This window comes from Clinocottus analis, unplaced genomic scaffold (genome assembly GCF_023055335.1).
Source record: "Clinocottus analis isolate CAN_PGR_092001 unplaced genomic scaffold, fCliAna1.0.p SCAF_25, whole genome shotgun sequence".
Classification (NCBI taxonomy): domain Eukaryota; kingdom Metazoa; phylum Chordata; class Actinopteri; order Perciformes; family Cottidae; genus Clinocottus; species Clinocottus analis.
This window is the reverse complement of record NW_027175987.1, coordinates 652,815-673,051: the sequence shown is the minus strand read 5'-3', so window position 1 is coordinate 673,051 and position 20,237 is coordinate 652,815. Positions and strand designations below refer to the sequence as shown.

At 45.7% G+C, this 20,237-nt stretch overlaps 1 protein-coding gene across 4 annotated transcripts in view; it reads right to left on the bottom strand.

The window, feature by feature from the left end:
• hcn2b (hyperpolarization activated cyclic nucleotide-gated potassium channel 2b) overlaps nucleotides 1-19,934 on the bottom strand; it is a 43,120-nt gene extending 23,186 nt beyond the window's left edge. For 2 of the 4 annotated variants that reach the window (XR_011078322.1, XM_068591533.1), the window contains exons 1-5: nucleotides 19,833-19,898; nucleotides 18,566-19,522; nucleotides 16,853-17,276; nucleotides 12,416-12,577; nucleotides 1,106-1,324 (exon numbers count right to left, since the gene is read on the bottom strand). Coding sequence is in view for 3 of the 4 variants with exons in the window: in XM_068591533.1 (XP_068447634.1) it covers nucleotides 1,106-1,324; nucleotides 12,416-12,577; nucleotides 16,853-17,276; nucleotides 18,566-19,455 (1,695 nt within the window). In the remaining variant the exon portion in view is untranslated. Of the gene's footprint in view, nucleotides 1-1,105; nucleotides 1,325-12,415; nucleotides 12,578-16,852; nucleotides 17,277-18,565; nucleotides 19,523-19,832 lie in introns of those variants that run through there. The other 2 variants (XM_068591534.1, XM_068591535.1) reach the window with 2 other exon arrangements.
• Between the last annotated feature and the right edge of the window lie 303 nt (nucleotides 19,935-20,237).

The following is a 20,237-nucleotide window of genomic DNA, read 5'->3' as shown; positions in this document are numbered from 1 at the left end:
AAAGATCGTAAAATGTAGTTTTTTGGGACATCCGTTTTCTTAGATATCTGCATTACCGTGGTGGAGCTCACACCAAACAGAAACAACGTTCAAAATCATCAGCAGCATCATCTCTTTCCAGACAAAGTGTCCAAGTAACTCCGGATAATCCACCGAACACTCACTGGGATTATTTCAATATCCACAGGACATGGTATTTCGACTGTTTCGAGCACAGTCTGCGGATCAGCCAGTTTAACAAGGACATTGTTTCTGAAAAGAGGTGCGGCTGGATTTATCTACAGAATAGTTGAGGAAATACGCTTATTTGTTCTCTTTCTGAGAGTCGGATGAGAACGTTGATACCGCTCTCACATGAAGACGAGTAACAGATTGTCTTTAAACTCTGGAAGAAAGTCCAGCACAATGTGTCAGTGTAACGTGTTAATTAATAAGCTTTAAAGGTGAAAGACGGCATATTTTTTAAAATCTTTGCACATAGTCAGGTCCCAGTATCTGTTTCTGCCAGCTTCTAGCCTTTATGCTAAGCTAAGCTACTTGCCTCTTGGCTCTAGCATCAATGAAAACGAGAGGGAGATCTTCTCATCTCACACAAAGCAAGCAAGGAATCTAATAAGCACGATTCCTCGATTTCCTACGAGGAAATTACATTTTGGGTAGATTTTTGGCAATATCTGAGGACAAAACGCCCCAGAGTCCCTTTAGAAAACCTCTCATTTTCCCTGCAGCAGAGTCTGACAGTCCTGCGTCCTGGTTCTTCAATACCCTCTGCAGAATCATCTGATTTTATATATTTAAACTATATGGAAATAGCCAATTGTCTCGCTGGTGGTCCCATTAACTCACGTAGGTTATATAGTGCGATCAGTATTCAATAGAGACTTTCACTTTCCATATCGCAGGCTGTTCTTGAGACTCACAAACCTGCATAAAACCACAACTATCTGCGCGTCTACATGCTATTCGCTGTTAAGTAGTGAAAAGCGTTTTTCCTTTTTCGCTTGAGCCGACTTTAAACCCGCCCCCATCTATCCACATGAGCTGTGAAGCAGTACGCATCCAGAGGAAGCCACACAGCGCACCAACAAGTAAGCAGATCCTTTACCTTTTCCTGGTATTGCCTCCTGGATGAGTCCAGAGACTGGATGAGTGCGGTGGCGTGGCCGATGAACATGGCGTAGCAGGTGGCTCCCACGATCATACTGAGCATGGTGAGCCAGATGTCCGACATGCTCTCCGGGGCTTGTCTCCCGTAGCCGATGCACAGCATGTGACTCATGGCCTTAAAGAGGGCGAAGGAGTAGAGCTCGGTCCACGAGTCGTTCTGTCGGGAGATAGATGGAGGAGGAGACGAGTGAGGACAACAAAACACAAGGGCGGTGGAGGACGATAAAGGGGAACAGAGCTGGGTTATTGTGTCCTCCTGGAAGAGCTACTTCTTTTTTATATCGGTACTTTTTCATGCTGTAAACGACTCCGACCCCGCGACCTGAGCCATCGCCACTAGACAGAGACTCCAGCATGAAAGAGAGGTGGTGATAGAGAGAGTACGTTAAAGAACAAGAGGGCTAAGGAGCAAGACATTCCTGTGTATGGCTCATTTTCTGGTAATTGTTTTCGGGTTTGGTGAAGAGCCTGATCATCATTATCATCATCATCGTCATCAGTGAGCTGCCTCGCCTTGTCTCGGGCCAAAGTAGGAGAGGAGAAAAAAAACAAAAATAAGCGAGTGTAAATGAGGAGCCTGTATATCTGCCTCCTCCACTCCGCCTTTGATTGGTGCTCACACACTCAGTCAACCCTGATTCTCCCGCGTTAGATTCATTATAAAGCCCTCAACCGGCCTCGCTGAACCTCACATCCTAGCCTCAAACACACACACACACACACACACACACACACACACACACACACGTACACACAGTCCGAGGTTTACCGGCCGTTTGTGTGTTTCTTCTTCTTTTGTTCCTCTCTGAGACGAGTAGAGTCTTCAGTCACTGATTGACTGCTTGGATTTGTATCTGCTTTGGGTTTGTTTTTTTTTCCAGGAACATTAGCATGTCATTTGAGATTCAAATTCGGTTGTTGTTTTTTTTCTAGAGGTGAAACAGGACGTACTGGCCGGAGGCCGCCGTCAGATAGAAAATGTGTGTTGAGGAGGAGCTGGATTTTAAAGGTATACTTAGCATCGAGCGACCAGAAAACCCAGCGTGAAAGCCGAGCGTCGCTCGACGTTTCACATCATCTGTCGGTTCGAGCAGATAAAACTGGACCTTGGGATCTTAGATAACAGACAAAAGAAGCCACGACAACAGTTTGCAGACTTTAAGATGACGAGATCTCCAGCTTTTGATGTTACTGCGACACAACGCAGCTCTCCAACTGCCATCCTGCAGCCCATTATTAGACAAACCCGCTCCTGCCTCAGTCCGAGACTCATCCCCACATGTGGTGACCAGACGTGGAGCTCAGTCCCTCTCGTCGGCCATCAGCATGCCGGCCACACCGCCGGTGGATGAACAGCGGGAGGAGGAAGCCCTGAGCCGGAGCCCCGGCAGAGAAATAAACACCTTCTTTACGCATGGCTGCGTCTGTCCGTCTCACTCTCTAACAGACTCACGCACACTAACACAGAGTGGACGGAGCACCGGAGAATAACAACTTCAGCATCTCGGGCATCCGTCCTGAATGGACCGTACACTCCACTGTGCAAAGGGAAATAAAACATTAAGAATAAGCTGCTGCTGAGTAGACATGAAATCAAGAGACGGCTCTCAGCTCGTCTGTCGGTGAGCTATTCTTGTCTACTGTCACGTGCCGGTGTGGCAACATTACTGTAAATACACTGAACTGGAGTCCTGCGAGTGGATTTTTTTACTCTTCCTGGTACAGATCGTAGACGGGATATTAGAAGTAGTTTTACTGGACTGCGGTTTTGAAGTCTTGAGTTCGGCTTTTTAAATTTTTTTAAGCATTAGGACACGAGAGGGCGGCGCTAAGTAATTAAAAACTTGAATTTCCAGGTGACTAAAATGTTAAAATGTACTTTCATGTTCCTGAAAACACAATGTGAAAGAGTTAAAGCTCAGAAAAAGAAGAATAAAACTCCAACAACTCCAAGACCGGACAACGCTGCGGTAGCAACCTGTCAATCACAAGGTAGCCCCGCCCTAAAGGCTCCACTTTATGGCATATCTGACTCTAAGTGGGACCATAATTTACTAAATGAACATCATTCTCAAAGCTGGCAACCAAGACCATAAACTCATGTTTAGAATATTTACTGAGGTAATAAATCTTGTGAGAAGTAGAGTCATTTTCTCAAAGACTTCAATACGATCCGACTACTTTTTGCAACCAGAGGAGTCGCCCCCTGCTGGCCATTAGAAAGAATACACTTGTAAGACCTTAATGTTACACCTGGTACAGATACAAGGTGTAACAGTTTAACTTAAGGTGCATGCTCTTAATCCGTCTGTGTGCTCTTCGTGGAAGCTAGCTGTTTGCACCCGCTTCCAGTCTTTATGCTAAGCTAAGCTAAGCTCACATGCAACGGGCATACTGTATACCAGACTGCTGTCTATCCTCTTGTTTGGCGCCACTCTGGACGAGCAGAATCAAAAGCAAAATGTGTGTTCATGAACGCAGGAACAGGTCAGTACGCGTTTGAGTAGTAAATAACAGCTGATTAAAACTGACAGCGGACAGCTGTTTCTAGCTATTGCAAACGACATCCCTCGTGCTAACGCAATAAACTAATTCCACAGAGGTACCGCCCCGTGAGAGGGGGGCAGAGGAAGCATTTTATTTGCCATCTATCTTTACTGAGCAGTGTGGATGAGGGCTAATTGTACATAATACATTTAGGCAGAAACATATCTACGATGATCTATGATACATGACGGGGTAAGGAGAGAATAGTGAGTGTACGTGCATGCTGGCAAGTCCATCTGCGTGTGTGTGTGTGTGTGCGTGTGTGTGTGTTTCTCTTTGAACAGGGCGCAGTCCCTCTCCGACAGTTTGAAAAACCGACACTGCTTTTAAAGGACTGACATTTAGATCACACTGACATTTAGGATTTTAATATGTAAACTGCCACAAAAGACCTTGTTAGCAATGCTAGTATTCATTATTCAGAAGCAGCGCGTTCGTGTTTGCATCCATTATTCAAAACCAAACGAGTGTACGGGAAGCTGCGAGCTGGTTCACTGTCTGCTGGAAGTATACGTGAGCATGTTAATGAAGGAACAGCCGACGTCGAGAGCAAAACGCATTCCTCCTGACTGGAGTACCGGCGCGTGAAGTTAAATTGGAGAGTGTGTTAATGTGAAGTAATGGAGGAATGAGTACATTTTCATGGCTTTGTGTAACTGCAACCTCACACGGGTTTGAATGCATACATTGAACTGGAACATTTACTTTCTCTGAATATAATGAGCGACTTATTAAAAGGTCTCGGTTGACCAAATGCAGCTTTTTTTTCCTGATTTATGTCAAACTTAACGGTAGCAGCTATACCTATAATTATGTCTTCTTCTTCTTCTTCTTCTTCTTCTTCTTCTTCGTCTTCTTCTTCTTCTTCATCATCATCCTCTACCTCTATCTCTTCCTCTTCTTCTTCTTCCTCCACCTCTACCTCTTCTTCTTCTTCTTTTTCTTCTTCTATTTCTTCTTCTATTTCTTCTTCTTCTTCCTCTACATCCATCTCTTCTTCTTCTTCTTCTTCTTCTTCTTCTCCTTCTTCTTCTTCTTCTTCTTCTTCTTCTTCATCATCCTCTACCTCTATCTCTTCTTCTTCTTCCTCCACCTCTACCTCTTCTTCTTCTTCTTTTTCTTCTTCTATTTCTTCTTCTATTTCTTCTTCTTCTTCCTCTACATCCATCTCTTCCTCTTCTTCCTCTTCTTCTTCTTCTTCTTCATCCTCTACCTCTATCTCTTCCTCTTCTTCTTCTTCCTCCACCTCTACCTCTACCTCTTCTTCTTCTTCTTCTTCTTCTTCTTCTTCTTCTTCTTCGAACAACCAACACAAGATAACTAAACACAACATTTGAAGTCTGTGTACTTGTGTTGCAAATGCTGATTTGAGTCTTTATCTCAGTGCGGTTCCTGCTCGTCTCTCTCACCTGACTTCTTTAATTGAATTCATCAGATGTGAGATGGAACTTAATTGATTTACGAGAGAAATTTGCCTCAGAGGGTCATAGCTTTGCTGCTCAATAAGCTTTTGTTATTGGGTTTGAGTCCATTAGCTTCAATAGTTTAATAGTGTTTGGCGTGCAACACGACGTGCCTGAGAAACAACTTCCAACCAACAAATAGATGAGATGAAATGATCATGGCTCGTTGGTTACATGAACTATAAGTCATGCCTGTGCGATCACATTATTCATCATTTTACCGTTAGATAAAAAGGTTACATCAGCTAAAGAGAAGGGAGTCTGTGTTATGTGGGAGACCATAGGCTAGTTTTTAGCTTCCCAGAAGTATGTTTTGAGCTCTAATCCTATCATCGTCCTTGTACTTCTTTTAATATTGTTATCTTCTCCCGCGGATGTGGGAAAATGTCATTGTTTCTAAATCACAAGCGAGTCCCCAAGTCTTTGCTCCCAGCTCCTAAATCAAGACCGACAAGTCAAGAGTCCCATGAGATGGTTGCACTCTTCACCAAATGTAAAGCCGTTGTCACAGCAGAGCATCCAGCGTCAAAGTGGATCTAACGAATCAGTAACTGAAGGGAAATGAATTGATTTGTTCTGTAGCAGACTAACTATCACGATGCCAGCTGGAGTTTCATCCAACAATATGATGTTTGACATGTTTTATGGTTGATCCCCCACATAAATCAGTGCTCCATGAACTCCGCCGCAAACACACTTCTCTTGAATCCTCTCCGCCTGACAGAGTGAATGCTCATAATAAAGCAAAAATGCAAATTCAGCTCCATAGTAGACGGTGTGTTTGATGTTTAAGGTAAAACCGCACCTGACAAAAAAACAACATTTCAGGTAAAGTTTTATTCCCCAAGAGTAAATCTTCCTCCCAAACAAATCCATTAATGATCCCTCATGAAGTATACCCGGTATATCAGGTATACCGGGCAGTTGATTATCTCGTGCTCACACTTTTTACATGAAGTATATTTTAGTCTTCGGGTTTCAAGGGAAGGAATCAAGTCCAAAGTCACATCCATGTAGAGTTATTTATTAATGTATTTTTTTCTCCAAAAGTCATCACATTTGTGACTGGAGTCCAAGTAATGTGACCCCTCTGCCAACACGAAAGATTCAATGAGATTTGAATCTCTGTATACTGTCATCTTACTTGTAGTTTTGGCCTTACTACATATGAAAACACAAAAATGTTCAGCTGTTTTTGAGCTGGCCAAATTCTTTGCCAGCTTGACATCTGCTCGTTTCTTCTCCTTCTTTTTTTTTTCCAAGAGTTCCTCGCTCCATCCTCCTCCCCCCGAGGTATTCAACCTTGGCAGGGCTGCAATAGAGAGCGCCACAGCTTTCATTCTTTTGCTTTCAGCAAATCGGAAAATTCAGCCATGCAAGCGGAACTTTTTGAGGATAAGGTGTGCCGGGGGATACAAGTAGCAGGAGCACCACTGGAACTAACCTAAGTTCACGAGGAGCGACGCGTTTTGCAGGTTCGGTCCGGCCTTCAGGTCCTCTGAAGGGGGGATTGGCGGGGGGGGGGGGGGGCATTATTCAGGAAGCCCCTCTTTATCATCACACCGATGAAGCATCTGCTTACGACGAGGTGCCATTGTTTTGTAAAGCTCAAACACCCAAAGGACCCGTTTCATACTGATACACATCATATCAACACCACTTCTATAGCTTTTGCTGTGTTTCGAGAAGTGAGTGAAATGAAGAAGTAGCAAGGTTGGCGTCGCCCCTGATACATCGAGATGATCCCACTTAGAGATAATGGATTCATTGCTTTGACTCACAATCGTATCAGACTTTCTGTTGGCCCAAAGCCAACGTGGATAGGAGTAATGAACACAATATGCTTTTTTTATGGGCCTCATCTGTAGATAAGCACTTTTTAATGATACAGCCCCAATTGTATGATCCACAGCAAATGATTTTGCGGAGTGCCCCACTTTGAGACCCCCCCCCCCGCCCCTCCTACCCGCCCGGTCTGAAGGACCCACCTTCGCCTTTGGCCGTACCCTTCACGGGATCCGGCCTCTGGATGGAGACACAGCTGTAGATTTCAGGCTGCTGTTGGTGTGCAACCATGTGCATCCAGAGGACGTGTCTCGTTGATGATGCAAGCTGCGGCCATGTGACTCCAGCCCAAAGCATCTGTGCCGCTACGATCATGACGAAGCGTAAATAACAGGGGGGAGAAATCTATACTGCTTTTTAGACTTAACAACGTTGGGGAAAAGCCAGACTGACAGGCCAACGTTGCTTTTTCCGAGCCACTCTCGCCGGTCGGTCGCTCCAGACGGAAATATCTAAACAACTTGTGATGGTTTTCCAATGAATATTTAAAGACACATTTTATTCTGTCGTTTATGACTAAAAACCTGCAATCAGCCTTATCAACGAAGCAGGTGAACATGGTTAAAATGATATCTGCAACCGCACGGTAGCGTTGTCATTGAGAGCATGCTTTCCCTTCGCAAAGCCCAGATGTTATATGTATATAAAGATGGACGCCATGTCACCACTTAGTCCTGCAATGGAAAAATAAGGCTAAAACTTTGTGCACAGTGAAGTTTCCTCCCTGCGGCCAAGAATGGACTGAGACGCGGCGCCGGAGAGGAAAGGCGAGCCGGCGGGAACTAGCTAGCTACATCCGTACCCTTTTTTACACTGAAGTGACAACATAGTTTAGCAGGGAGCATTTTATGAATTTAAAGACATGACACATAAGATAATGCAGGCTATGATTTACAGGGGACGTTTCATAGAACGCGTCATAAGCAGAAATGTATGCAAATTTAAATACCCAGCACGCCCCAACCCGAGCAGGTTTAGGCATAAAGGTTATAACTTCAACCGAACGACACAGTTTTTTGACTGGAACTCCTTGGTAATATGCCGAGGTGTTGTTTTATTGTGATTCATATTGCATATCGCGACTCTTTGCGTCATTATCTTTACAAAGTGGGGTCTTACAACTCTGTAGGTTGTTGTTTAGGCCTTGAACCATGGAGTCGGAAAAACCTGGGGGCGTGGCTGGAAAAGGTATTTTTGGGAAATCTTGCTCATATCATGCTGGATGTTCATAGTTATGATCAAAATATGTTAAAAAAAAGTTGTTTTTTTAACAAATAGATTCTGAAAAAAAGTATTACAACTTCATGCGACTTCAAACAGAACTCACTAAGGCCTCGAGAAGGGCTTCTCCAATCGGGGCTCAACAGGATGTTCGTCTCTAATAAATGTATTTTAAAAAAGGAATGTTGTTGTGTTGTGTTGTGATCTGTTCAACTTTGTTGTGCATGAACCAAATTAGCGCTAAAAGAAGCTGTTAGATCAGAAACAAGCAGTCACTCAACTCACACGCACCTCCACACAGTAACCGTCCGTTATGCTGATGCATGCTGACAGGCCCGTGTGCCAGTTGGATGACTTCAGTAATTGAAGGCATGAGGGATGTCCTTATTAACTCTCACAGCAGGAGGGTTCCTTGACATGCATCTCTGCACGTGTGCGGGGAAACAGTGCACATGCAGAGGTAATAATTATCTTGCAATTCAAGCAACCCTTCCTCTACAGTACAATATCCCTCAGCAGCCTCAAATATTAAATACAGACACAGAGGGCCCAGACGAGGAGAGAAAGAGAGAGGCTTTATTCTAATGCCACTGATCCATGAGCCAATCGGGATGAGGCAGATGGGACAAACCCACCTGCCATCAGACACTTTAAATAACAGGCCGTGATGACCCGGTGTCGTGTGATCACCGTGCCGCTGGAGCCGGGTTGTTGAGCTTAGAAACAACACCATTGTCGGGTGTGTGCACATCTTTTAGTTAAACCCAGTCCCAGATATTGTTTTTGATGTTTCGAGGCAGAGCTGAATGCATTGCAGGAAGGAAAACAGTTGGAAGGAAGCTGTTTAATCATGTCACGTCCACACAAAGAAAGAGAGACATATTTGTATGAAAGCAGGTGCGCTAGTGCACATGAGAGAGCCCTCTGAGCAAGTGAATGACTCATGTGTTGTTCCTCTCTGGCTGTATTACAGCCTGAGTGCGTGGAAGAGTCCAGTAAATGTGCAGCGCGGGCAGAAGGGAAGTGCGTGGATGAGTATCATTTAACGCTGCGTCTCTCACTCAAAGCCCCTTCTGAGGAGGAAGAGACTCTGGTGACCTTGATTACTCTGATGACCTTGATTACTCTGAGACGGCGAGCGGCACGGCGGGCGGGCGGGCCGCGCCCACGCGGGCGCTCGCCGGCGTCGTGGCAAATTGCTGGGAAAATGGCACACGGACTTAGGCGACACGCATCTCTCTCTCTGAGGCGTCGACGATGAAAAGCTGCATGAGAGCGCGGCGATCTGGATGAGAGGGAGGAGAAGGGAGAGGCCTGACAGCTTCCAGAATAATCTTCTCTTCATTCCCCTTGGAGATAATTAACATAATACACAACAATGTTGTGAGGCGAGATAGAAGCCTGTTCCCTGAGATTGGAAAATAAATCGACAACAACACAACATGTCTATTTGAGGTGGAATTACATTTAAAAGTCGGGAGTGGCACACGGCAGTGGGCTTCTTGTCGAACTATATAGACTGAGTGTGTGTGTGTGTGTGTGTGTGTGTGTGTGTGTGTGTGTGTGTGTGTGTGTGTGTGTGTGTGAGAGAGAGGAGGGTAAGAGTGAGAAAAAAAGGATGGCCGGAGATGAAACAAGAGATGGAGCGATAGAGAAGCAAGTGATGTCCCCTTGGGTCAATGGGTGTGAGATCCATCTGTTCCTGGAGATCACACACATGCACACACACACACACACACACACACACACACACACACACACACACACACACACACACACACAAACGCACACCACTGTGTCATAGTACACAAGGTTTTCGAGGGCTGAAAGTCACAAGCCTCTGTGCCAAAACTAGAAGGTTCATAAGAAGCATTTCTTAGAGGTTAGTTAAGATGATGATGTTAAAGTCAACGGACGGAGTCACCAGGACGTCACCCATTGGTTTTCTGGACTGTAGTTTTGAAGCGTCAAATTCAGCATTTTGGCCGGCGCCATGTTGTTTTTTGGCAAGGGGCGCAAAGTAAAACCTTTTTAGCCAAATAAAATGTTCACAATAAACTTTTCATGGACTGGAAACATTGTCAAAGGGTTCAAGTTTCAAGAAGAAACCGCTGACCAGACAAAGCTGTGGTAACAACCTGTCAATCAAAAGGTAGCCACACCATAAAGCACACCCTGCTTTACGGTCAATTTGACTGTAAAGGAGATCATCATTTACTGAATAAACATCATGCTGTATTGAAGCAGCCTTGAAACTATGGATTGAGACCATAAACTCATGAGTACAACGTTTAGTGGGGTAATAAATCAACAGAGAAGTGGAGTCGTTCTCTCCGTCGCCCCCTGCTGGCCGTGAGACAGAATGCAAGTTTGAGGCGCTTCAGCTTTAGCTCTACTTTTCAGAGTTGAACCAGAAATAGCGTAATTCCCCACAGACGCCAACTACTTCTCCTCAGCCTTACGCAATCACTTCACCCTTTACCTCTCCAGTCAATGCAAACTGCCCTCTCCAACTCGCACTCCACTTATCCTGTTCTGTCGTTCTCTAAAGTTACTCCCAAAGCGTTTCATCAGCACACATAGTACACCTTATATACACTGTAAGCTCACTATCAGGGTTCACAGCCCTTCATTGAGTTCATTATCTGAACTATCAAGATGCAAAACTGAATATTCTTCATCAGGATTATCATAAATATCTTAATTTGTATTGTTGGTAACAGGTAACAGTGTTAAATAGTATATAAGTATAAAAAAAAGGAACAAAAAGGTGTGAAAGAGGTATGTATCGAGCAACGGGCAACCAGGCAGATGTGTTTTGTTTAACAGCTCACATCCCCTGACTTCTCCGGGCCGCTGGCTCTGTCAGTCTGCAGAGCTCAGCCAGTTATCTCTAATACGGAGCGACGCGTCAGAAAGGATGGAAGGGATTAAGCCCGACATGATAAATACACAAACAGGTGAAAACGGTGTGATGTAACAGGAACAGCCGTAAAAAAAAAACATCTTTGCTTTAATAGTGTTGTAACAAGTACACCCAGTACGGAAGTTACCAGTTTATTGATATTGACAAAGATATTAGACTGTGTTGATTAATTATTGCAATGCTGCAATAAATCTACCTTTAGCTCGAGTTGGTAATCTTCCAGAATTCAATTTATTTTCTGTTTGTTGAAATTTCGTTTACATCCCAAAAGCAATCCATAAATTAAATGTTGGAAAATATAAATAGTTTTAAAAATATATACATTAAGCGTACTATTGCTAGTTTCTTAAGCTTAACAAGTGTTAAAATGTTCAGTATTGGTTAAAGCCGTGTTAAAGAGGTCTTGATTCACCTTCATGGTGGTTTGGAAGCTGCAATTTGTTGTACTTTTGTATTTTATTGCTTAATTGTGGATGTTTTTTTCTACTTCTGAAGCTTAAGATTGGATTTAAAGAGAATCTTCTGGTTCAAGAGGTCGGATCAAGTGTCGCTTTGATTTGGCAAAACACGGGATAAAGGTTTAAAGTTCGAAACCGACATGCTTTTAATAATGATGTTTCATTAATGATCTGGCCTAGATCACTGTTTCTCATGCAGCTCGAGTGTTTTTTTGTGTGTTTTTTTTCTTTCATGTCAGCATTAATTTGGCCCGTCGTTCAGCAGATGGCTAGAAGCTACCTGCCAGTTAGAAATGAGGGAAGGACATCTAAGAGGAGACGTGAATAAGAGAGAGAGAGAGAGAGAGAGAGAGAGAGAGAGAGAGAGAGAGAGAGAGAGAGAGAGAGAGAGAAGACATTGGCTAAAGAACAAACTACATGAAGTGCTGTATGAACTGAGTGAAAAAACAGGCTCTGTTTTTATCCCTCACTCCTGCTTTCTGTACACACTGGCATGTCTCCTGGGTTTAACTAGAGAGGGTTTAATTGAGGCCGGTCCTGTGTGTGTGTGTGTGTGTGTGTGTGTGTGTGTGTGTGTGTGTGTGTGCGTGTGTGCAGACTCAACCTTAAATAAATCCCATTTCCCCATCTGCCTGCAAATAACACTCGTCTGCGCTCCACGGGCGACATGTGTGATGCTTTTGGTTTTGCAGCGGTTGCTCTTTCAAACCCCTTCGCGCACGTGTCGTTCAGTGTGATCGTGCCACTTGTTCGGCAAAAACATACACGCACGCAACATTTTAGCTTACCACCATCTTGTTGAGGGAGACCCAGCAGTCGGACGGAAAGTCCTGCAGCATGGGAACGAGGAACTGGAGACAGCCATCCCAGTGACACAGCAGCAGCATCATACCAATCAGGTTGAATATTCGCATCACGGCGCTGGCCAGGTCATAGGTCATGTGGAAGATCTGTCAGGAGGAGAAGAGACGGGCGGAGAGAGAAAGGGAAAACAGAGATAGATGTGTGAGGGGAATGAAAAATGTCTTTCCACAGATCGAGGTAAAAACAATAGTCTATAGGAGATAGTTGGCTAATATCCTACTTTTAAAGCAGTATTATTTGATTTATTGTATTTTATTTAGGTAGTCACTCAACTGTTTGCTTGATACAGTATTGAACATATTTCTTAGTGCAGATTTAAAGCTACTACGAGGAACTTTAATTCTGTGATTTGGCGGTACCTGTGGACCAAAGTGGTAGTGTTCCCGCACCAGAGTCCCTTTAAAAAATGTCTAATTTTACGGCAGCGGGGGTCTTTCAGTCCCAGAATTGGTGACCAGAATGACTATAAAGTAATGGTCAATCTTCTTGCTGACGGTCCCTTTTCCTCAAGTCGCTCACATTCGTGATCAGATAAAAGTTCCTCGTGGTAACTCTTAGTAAAACAACAGCCTGGGCCTATCGATGTGAATGTACTACAAATGTGTTGTTTATAACAAGAGGTAAAACATGGTAAGATGATGTCCCTTAATCAGGAACAAAAGGTCGACGTGCTGCGTGTCATTCCTCCTCAATCTTCGTAAAATATCAGCGTCATGCAGCGGGTCCACATTATAAGCAGCTGGGTACATTGAACACGAAGAATAATGATGAGCGATGAAATCTCGACAGACGCTGATGAGGCTTTGATCAGCCTCTCAGTCTGGGGGTCGGCCTCTGTCGATTCCCTCCCCTCAGGTGAGGAGGCTGGGTTGTGTGGAGCCGGCGTTGTGGTCGCAGCGTTGTGGTCACAGCGTTGTGGTCACAGCGTTGTAAACACCGCTCCGTGTGGCTCTCGCTGGCTACCGGCCAGGCCTTGTTTCCCTTTTACGTGTCTGCGCGTGAGGGGTAGGTTTACATCAATGCTGTTAAAAAAAAAAAAACCTTGCTTCACTGGGCCAACTGGAGGCATCGTGAAAATCGTAAGCAAAAGCATTTCACTACGGGACAGAGAATGAGGGAAGTAGGCCAGTTGGTGGACGCATGTCTGCAACGTATATAATACATAGCCATGCATAATGGAAAAGCCCCGCTTTATGGAGCAGTTTGCTGATTTCTGACATCTATAAAACAAAGCCTCGTTTCTCACTCGAGACGAGAGAAATCGACTCATCCCGTCACCTCGCTGCCCTAAACCCTCAGCTCACTTGAATCTCAGAACCAGCATCCCCTACAAACCCCCCCCCCCCCCCCCCCCCCCCCCAGGGGTGCAGATGTCTCTTGTTAGTCACAGTGACAACACAAAGAAAGAAAAACCTTTTCCAACACATTTTCCTCCAGCCACACAGACCAAACAAACCGAATATTACTCCACTGCAATGTGCAGGACTCTTGTGAAAGTAGCTGCGGTGCTTTTTCTCAGGGTCCCATTCATTTACTTCCACTTTAAGTGCTCATAACACTTTAGTATTGTGCATATAGAAGATCTATCAGCATCAATGTGTTGTTTCTACTTGGTAGATGTGCAAATATCCATTAAATATATGTAAAGTTTCTTCTTTTCCCCCCCACTCGTCTCCTTTGTGAATTCCCTCCTCGCTCCTCTCCTATAATAACTAATGGCCTTCGCTAATTTGGCCAAAGGTGGAAGGGAAGCTGTGTGGGCCCTGCCCCGTGATTGTGAAGCATCCCCATTATGATAAATGAGGCTCCAGGACTAATGTTCCCCCCCCTGACACCCGAACAGCACCTGGCCATGTGTCACTGTCACGCCACAGACTCGGGTCCAGGCGCATCGCTGTGACCACGAGTCGCCGGCCTGAGGAACGCAGATTAAAAAAAAGTCCCGACTGCAGCACATCGGAGAGGGGGGGACGGAGGGGGGCGGCCCACGGACGATTCGAGATGACGACGTTTAGAGCAAAACGGTTGATACCAGATGAATATTGCTCCCGCGCGGCAATCTCGCCGCCGCCCCGTTCGCCGCCATTGTCTGCATGCAGCTCATGAAACAAGGCATCGTCTGGAGTGCGTGCCAGCAAGTGGAGAGCCTTGATACGAGCTTCCTGCCTCAGGAAATTGCTCTGGTTATTCCAGACAACGCTTATCTCTGCTTCCACACACACACACACACAGACACACACACAAACGCGCATGGTCTATTCAAAGATCATGTCAAAAATACACAACCTGCTCTTTTTTTTTCTCCTTCTTTTTCTTTGATTATGAGCACCGTGGTGGACTCAGTTGGAGCTAAACGGTGAAATCGTCACAACTCTGGGATGATCTTTTGGGAAAAGCCCGCCACGCAGCAGCAAGCCGGGCCGAGCCGAGCCGAGCTGAGCCGAGGGGAAACCCAGCCAGCCACGTTTTGGACGGAGCGGAGCTCGGCTGGACTAAGCTGCTCGGGGAAGGGCTGAAGCAGCGTTCAGTTGTGACTGTTTGAGTCGGTAATTACAGCTCAAATACACTCTGTAATCACGAGAGCGAGCCCCCACTTTGGATTCATGGATGCTTGGTTAATCCAAATATGGATTTTTGTTTTTTCCCCCTTTATATGCAAAAGTGCATACATAGCAGGCCGGGCCTCCTGATGGTGTTCATGTAGGTGGCGTATGAGAAATGGCCACTTCCTGATGTGTAATGTGATCGGAGCGCTTGTGCGGTTGAAATGTCACATTAAAACAAGAATGAAAAGGATCAGGAAGCGGGGAGAAGAGGAAAAAAAGGTAGCTTTAGCTACGGGAATAAAGAAAAAGGCAATTAGTGTCTCCGCTTGTTGTGTTCCTTCCTCGGAAAATCCCTCTTCGCTTTCCCACTAATAAGCAGAAATTAATATTTTATGAATTCTTAACTACATCAGCATCCAGCTATCAGGCTCACTGCTTTACAACCTGGTGAAACCTCGGTGTCTGTGTCAGGGAGTAATCACAGCGCATTGTTTTCATGTACAAACAGAATTACTTGCATGCCGACATAAACCCACTGCGCTGAAATCCAATATTGTGTTATTAATTAGAGCGCAGTCACACTGTTTCTGTTTTCAAATGAGCAAACAATTCAAAGTGGCGGGGAACCGAACTTTGTCATAACATCCAAAAAAACTGAAGCTTCCTTCTATACAGGACCATCCGGTGATGATCAATACTTCTCTGGTAGCTTTGATCTGTGGCAGTTCAACCTTCAAATTCATAATAAACTTGATGATCCTGCTTCTGTCTGCAAGTTATGTTTCACGGTGGGAACATAAACGCTGAGAATGCGTTAGGATCGCTTCCTGACGGGCTAACAGACATCATCTGCTCGCAGCCTGGTCAGTGCATGACACCTATATTTAGTTTTATTATTAACCCGATAACACTTTTTAAATGCTTTAAACACATTAAACAACGATCTTTATACACAGAGCCATGAAATCTGTTTCTTTCTTCTTTTTTTGGAACAAAATGGCACATTTCACAGTTGACTAAATCAACTCCCTCTGGTGGAAAAACTGCTGCGTTGTGGAAACGCTGTGTCTAAATCACATCACACCTACTTTGGTATTTCTGTCCGACAAGTTCTTGTTAGTCATCAGCCGGCGTATGCGCGACACCAATGCATCTGTAATACGTCAGGATGCATCTAGATATAGCGGCGCTTCACCAGAAAGGAACAGGAAGTGTTCCTTTGGATTTTTGGGGTTTTCGCTATTGTTTCTGAGGAATACAAAAATATGTATTTTGTGAGATTCCAGCGAGAGATTGAACAAACCAGCAGTAACCTCACCTTATCGAGTAGAGGAAAACAATGTTATCGGTCGATACTGGCTCACGAGATACTGTAGACACCGGTATTGACTCATGTATGGTGTGCAACATGTGACACAAATAGACGCGGCAGTATATAAATGCTTTAAAAAGTGGATGTATTGTGTATATTCCAGTTTATTTATATACTACAATTTTCATATCGTCACAAAAAATGTCTGTTTCTTGAATATCTGCCCATCCCACATCCTTCAGGTTCCAGCTGGGCGCAGCTTAACAGATGGCTGAGATTAGCGCGACAACTACCCTTTCCTAAATATAGCTCACAATCAACATCAGTGGCGCTCGTGTTGTGTTCGCTCCTCGTGTATGCGTTTCTTTCCCTCGAGGCCACGGCCGCGCGCTTTCGACCATCTTCATTAGCGTAGAGTTGCGGGCCCCTTGTATGCTCGCTGTATGTTTAAATATGTATTTAAATCACAAAGTTGCTTTCACGAGTGTTGAATCTCTGCCTACCTCCTCCCATTGGTGGATGTACCGGATGAGCCTGGACAGCCTCAGCAGCCGCAGCAGACTGAGGATCTTGGTGAAGCGGACGATGCGCAGCGCCCGGGCCGTCTTGTACATCTCAGAGTCCATCCCTCTCTCCACGATGAGGAAGATATAATCCACGGGTATGGACGAGACGAAGTCCACCACGAACCAGCTCTGCAGGTACTTCTTCTTGATCTTCTTGGGGTCGAGGATGATCTCGGTGTTGTCCTCGAACACGATGCCGGTCCGGAAGTTCAGCACCAGGTCCATGAGGAAGAAGGTGTCCGACACCACGTTGAAGATGATCCAGGGCGTGGTGGTCTCGTCCTTGAAGAAGGTGATGCCCACGGGGATGATGATCAGGTTGCCCACCATGAACATCAGCATGGTGAAGTCCCAGTAGAACCTGAAACGCAGGGGGAAGACGGTTAGAGACGGAGGAACCGTCCAACACGGTGGCGCTCTGCTTTTCTCACTACGCGTGCTGTATCTTCTCCTCTGGGCGACGTAACCTAAACCATCAGACTCAGGACAAGGTCAGACCAAGGACAAGCAGAGAGACAGGAATATAACAGGAAATACAAGCTGGCCGCAGTTTATTTCAACTCACAGACCAGCAGACATCTAGAACAGTAAAGCTGCCGATGCCTCAGCCACTGTGTGCCGTGTTCAAATAACGGCTCCACGATGATCAACCGTACCACTAAACCGCTTATCTGTTGACTTTTGGAGCTGAGACGATGGGTCCATCAGCTAGAAATGTATTTGCAACTGTGTTGATGGTCAATCACTCTTTAGGCAATTTCTCAACTGGACAAATATAGTCCAGCGTTTCCAACGAGAGGATGTGACGCTCTTCTTTATCTTCTGTGAACCTGAGTGTTTGACCTTTAACCCTGCATTCAGAGCCGTCACTTTGGGCTTGAAGATAGTGATTTTTTTTTTTGTTTAAAGACCAATTGATGATTTCAGAAAATCATTGGCAGATTAGTCCGAATGTGCTTTTGTCATGTTTTTTTTTTTTTAAGGAAGCCTGAGTTAACACTTCGTCTGGAAGAACATGACAGCCTGTTAAGCGAAGGGAGGAACCGATTGAAGAGCGTTGCTGAGTCATGAATGTTCCCTTGCGTTATTCCCCACAAAAAAAACCCACAGATTCAGCAATTTATGATTGAAAAATGTGAGTCAGAGCCAGGTGACGGCTCACATAGTTGACTTTATCTTCTAGACGTCTGCCGTTTTACAGTTAAAGGGAATCGGAGGAGCTGTCCTTGGTGCTGAAACAGGTGCACATTCCAACGCAGGAAATTTCCCATCAAGTTTATCAAGTTCATCATCGCTTGTTGCGATCATATATCACAGATACATTACTATTTTAGTCTGGGGATTATGCACGGCTGAGACAGGCAATTGCTATATTGAGAACCTTTTTATCTATCAATAATGAATCACCATGATGGATAAAATCCTCCCCTTAGGTTTCAAAGTGTAACGCTCAATAGAAATAGAGACATAAATATTTGGTGGATATTGTTTCATCTCGGCTGACACATCAAACCTGAATATTTTATGATGTATGTCAATCTTTTCTCATATAAGGTTTGATGTGGATACTTATATCCATACAATTAAACACAGCTCATTGACTGCCATGCCAGTCGCTCTAGAGAGCACCTAACTCCATTTGACCCATACCTGAAGTCGCTGTATGGGTGGATAATCCAATTACCCGCTGACTTTACGCGCTCTTGCTCTTTCTCCACTGCCTTCTGGCTGCCAAACATGCGCAGGGAGAACTTGTTCACTCCCGGCTGAAGCATGGAACTAAACTGCCGCTGCATGTATGTCAGATTCCCCCTGGAGTCTCCATCATCCGGCACTATCAGAGAGCCGTCCTCAGCTTTGGTGAACGTGACAGAGTTCCTCGAGTGCTGACTCGGAGTGTGTCCTTTGCTGGTCGGGGCGTTGGAGAAGGAGACCCTGGAGTCCTTCTTCTCCGTCGCCTGCGCGGTCTTGACCTCGGCGCCCGGGGGCCCCTGTGCCGGGGACCCCGCTGAAGTGATGGAGCCGTCCATGCTGGCAGCCTGCACCTTCCTGTCTTCAGCGGCCACTACTCCATCCGCCTGCTTCTCCTGCCTTGAGATGAGAGAGGAGAGGCTCCCTGAACTGGTCGGGTCCCTTCTACAATCTCCGTTTTTGTTGCATATCATACCGGTGGCTCCCTCTGCTATCGCCTGTGGGTCTGCGTCCCGTCCAGCAGCAGCAGCAGCAGCAGCGGCAGCAGCAGCAGCAGCAGCAGCAGCATCCCTCCGGCACAACAGAGCAGAGGCTGCGCTGCCACTGGCGCCGACAGGTGCGGAGTCCACGTCTCGCAGGAGCCACAGCTCGTAGCTGTTGGAGTTTTTGCGCGCAATGGACGCGGCTCCGCCTCCTGGCGAGGATCGCTTCATCTTGGTCCCTGCGCCGCTCCCATGGTCCTCGCGTCCGGCCAAGGTGGGGGTGGTGGTGGTGGTGGTGGTGGTGACTTGACGGGGTCGGGGCTGCTGGAATCTGGGCTCCTCCTCGCCGTCCTCCGCCTCGTCCATCACTGCCGGAACACAGACGAGACGGACAGACGGGGCGGACACTCCCCGCACCTTCAACCTGGCGCGACTGGGCGGCGGCGGGAGGGAAGAGGGGGGGGAGGAGGGGTGAGGAGTTCAAAGCAGCAACAGCCTTCTGCTTTACGCACACACACACACACACACACACATGCACGCACGCACGTGCACACACACTAACTGCAGCCATAGCAACGCCAACGGTGAGCTGTCGTGTGTGTGCAAGAGAGAATTACATTTGGGCCGCAACTTATAATGAAGAAACAATGTAAAACATTTGTTTTAAAGAATCTGAGAGCGGAATTAGTAACTTTATTTATATAATAAGTAAACAGATGTTTTATATACATTAATAAACTCACCTGCAGGAGTGGGGAAAAGTGGGACAAAGGTGACAGATGAAGGTCACACGAAACCAGTAAGTTTTCTCCATCCTCCGTCATCCCAAGTTGATCTCAGGTAAGATCCATCAGCCAATCACCTCCTTTGCCGGGGTCAGGTGATCCTCAGGCTTTTCGTTCGTTCTCCAGAGCGTCGGCCTGTTGCTTGATGGTCCGCCAATGTGTTCATGAATCCTCCATTGACGGTCAAAGGGCTCCACCTGGTGGAGAGATACACACACTGCACACACGCTCTCCTGAGAAACACGCCTTTTTCTACCCATCAGGGGGATTTTACTCTCTATGTTTTGGGAGAACCCTCAACCACCACAAATCCTTTTTTTTAAAAAGAACATTATTTATTAAATTTTAGCTGCAGTCCAATTT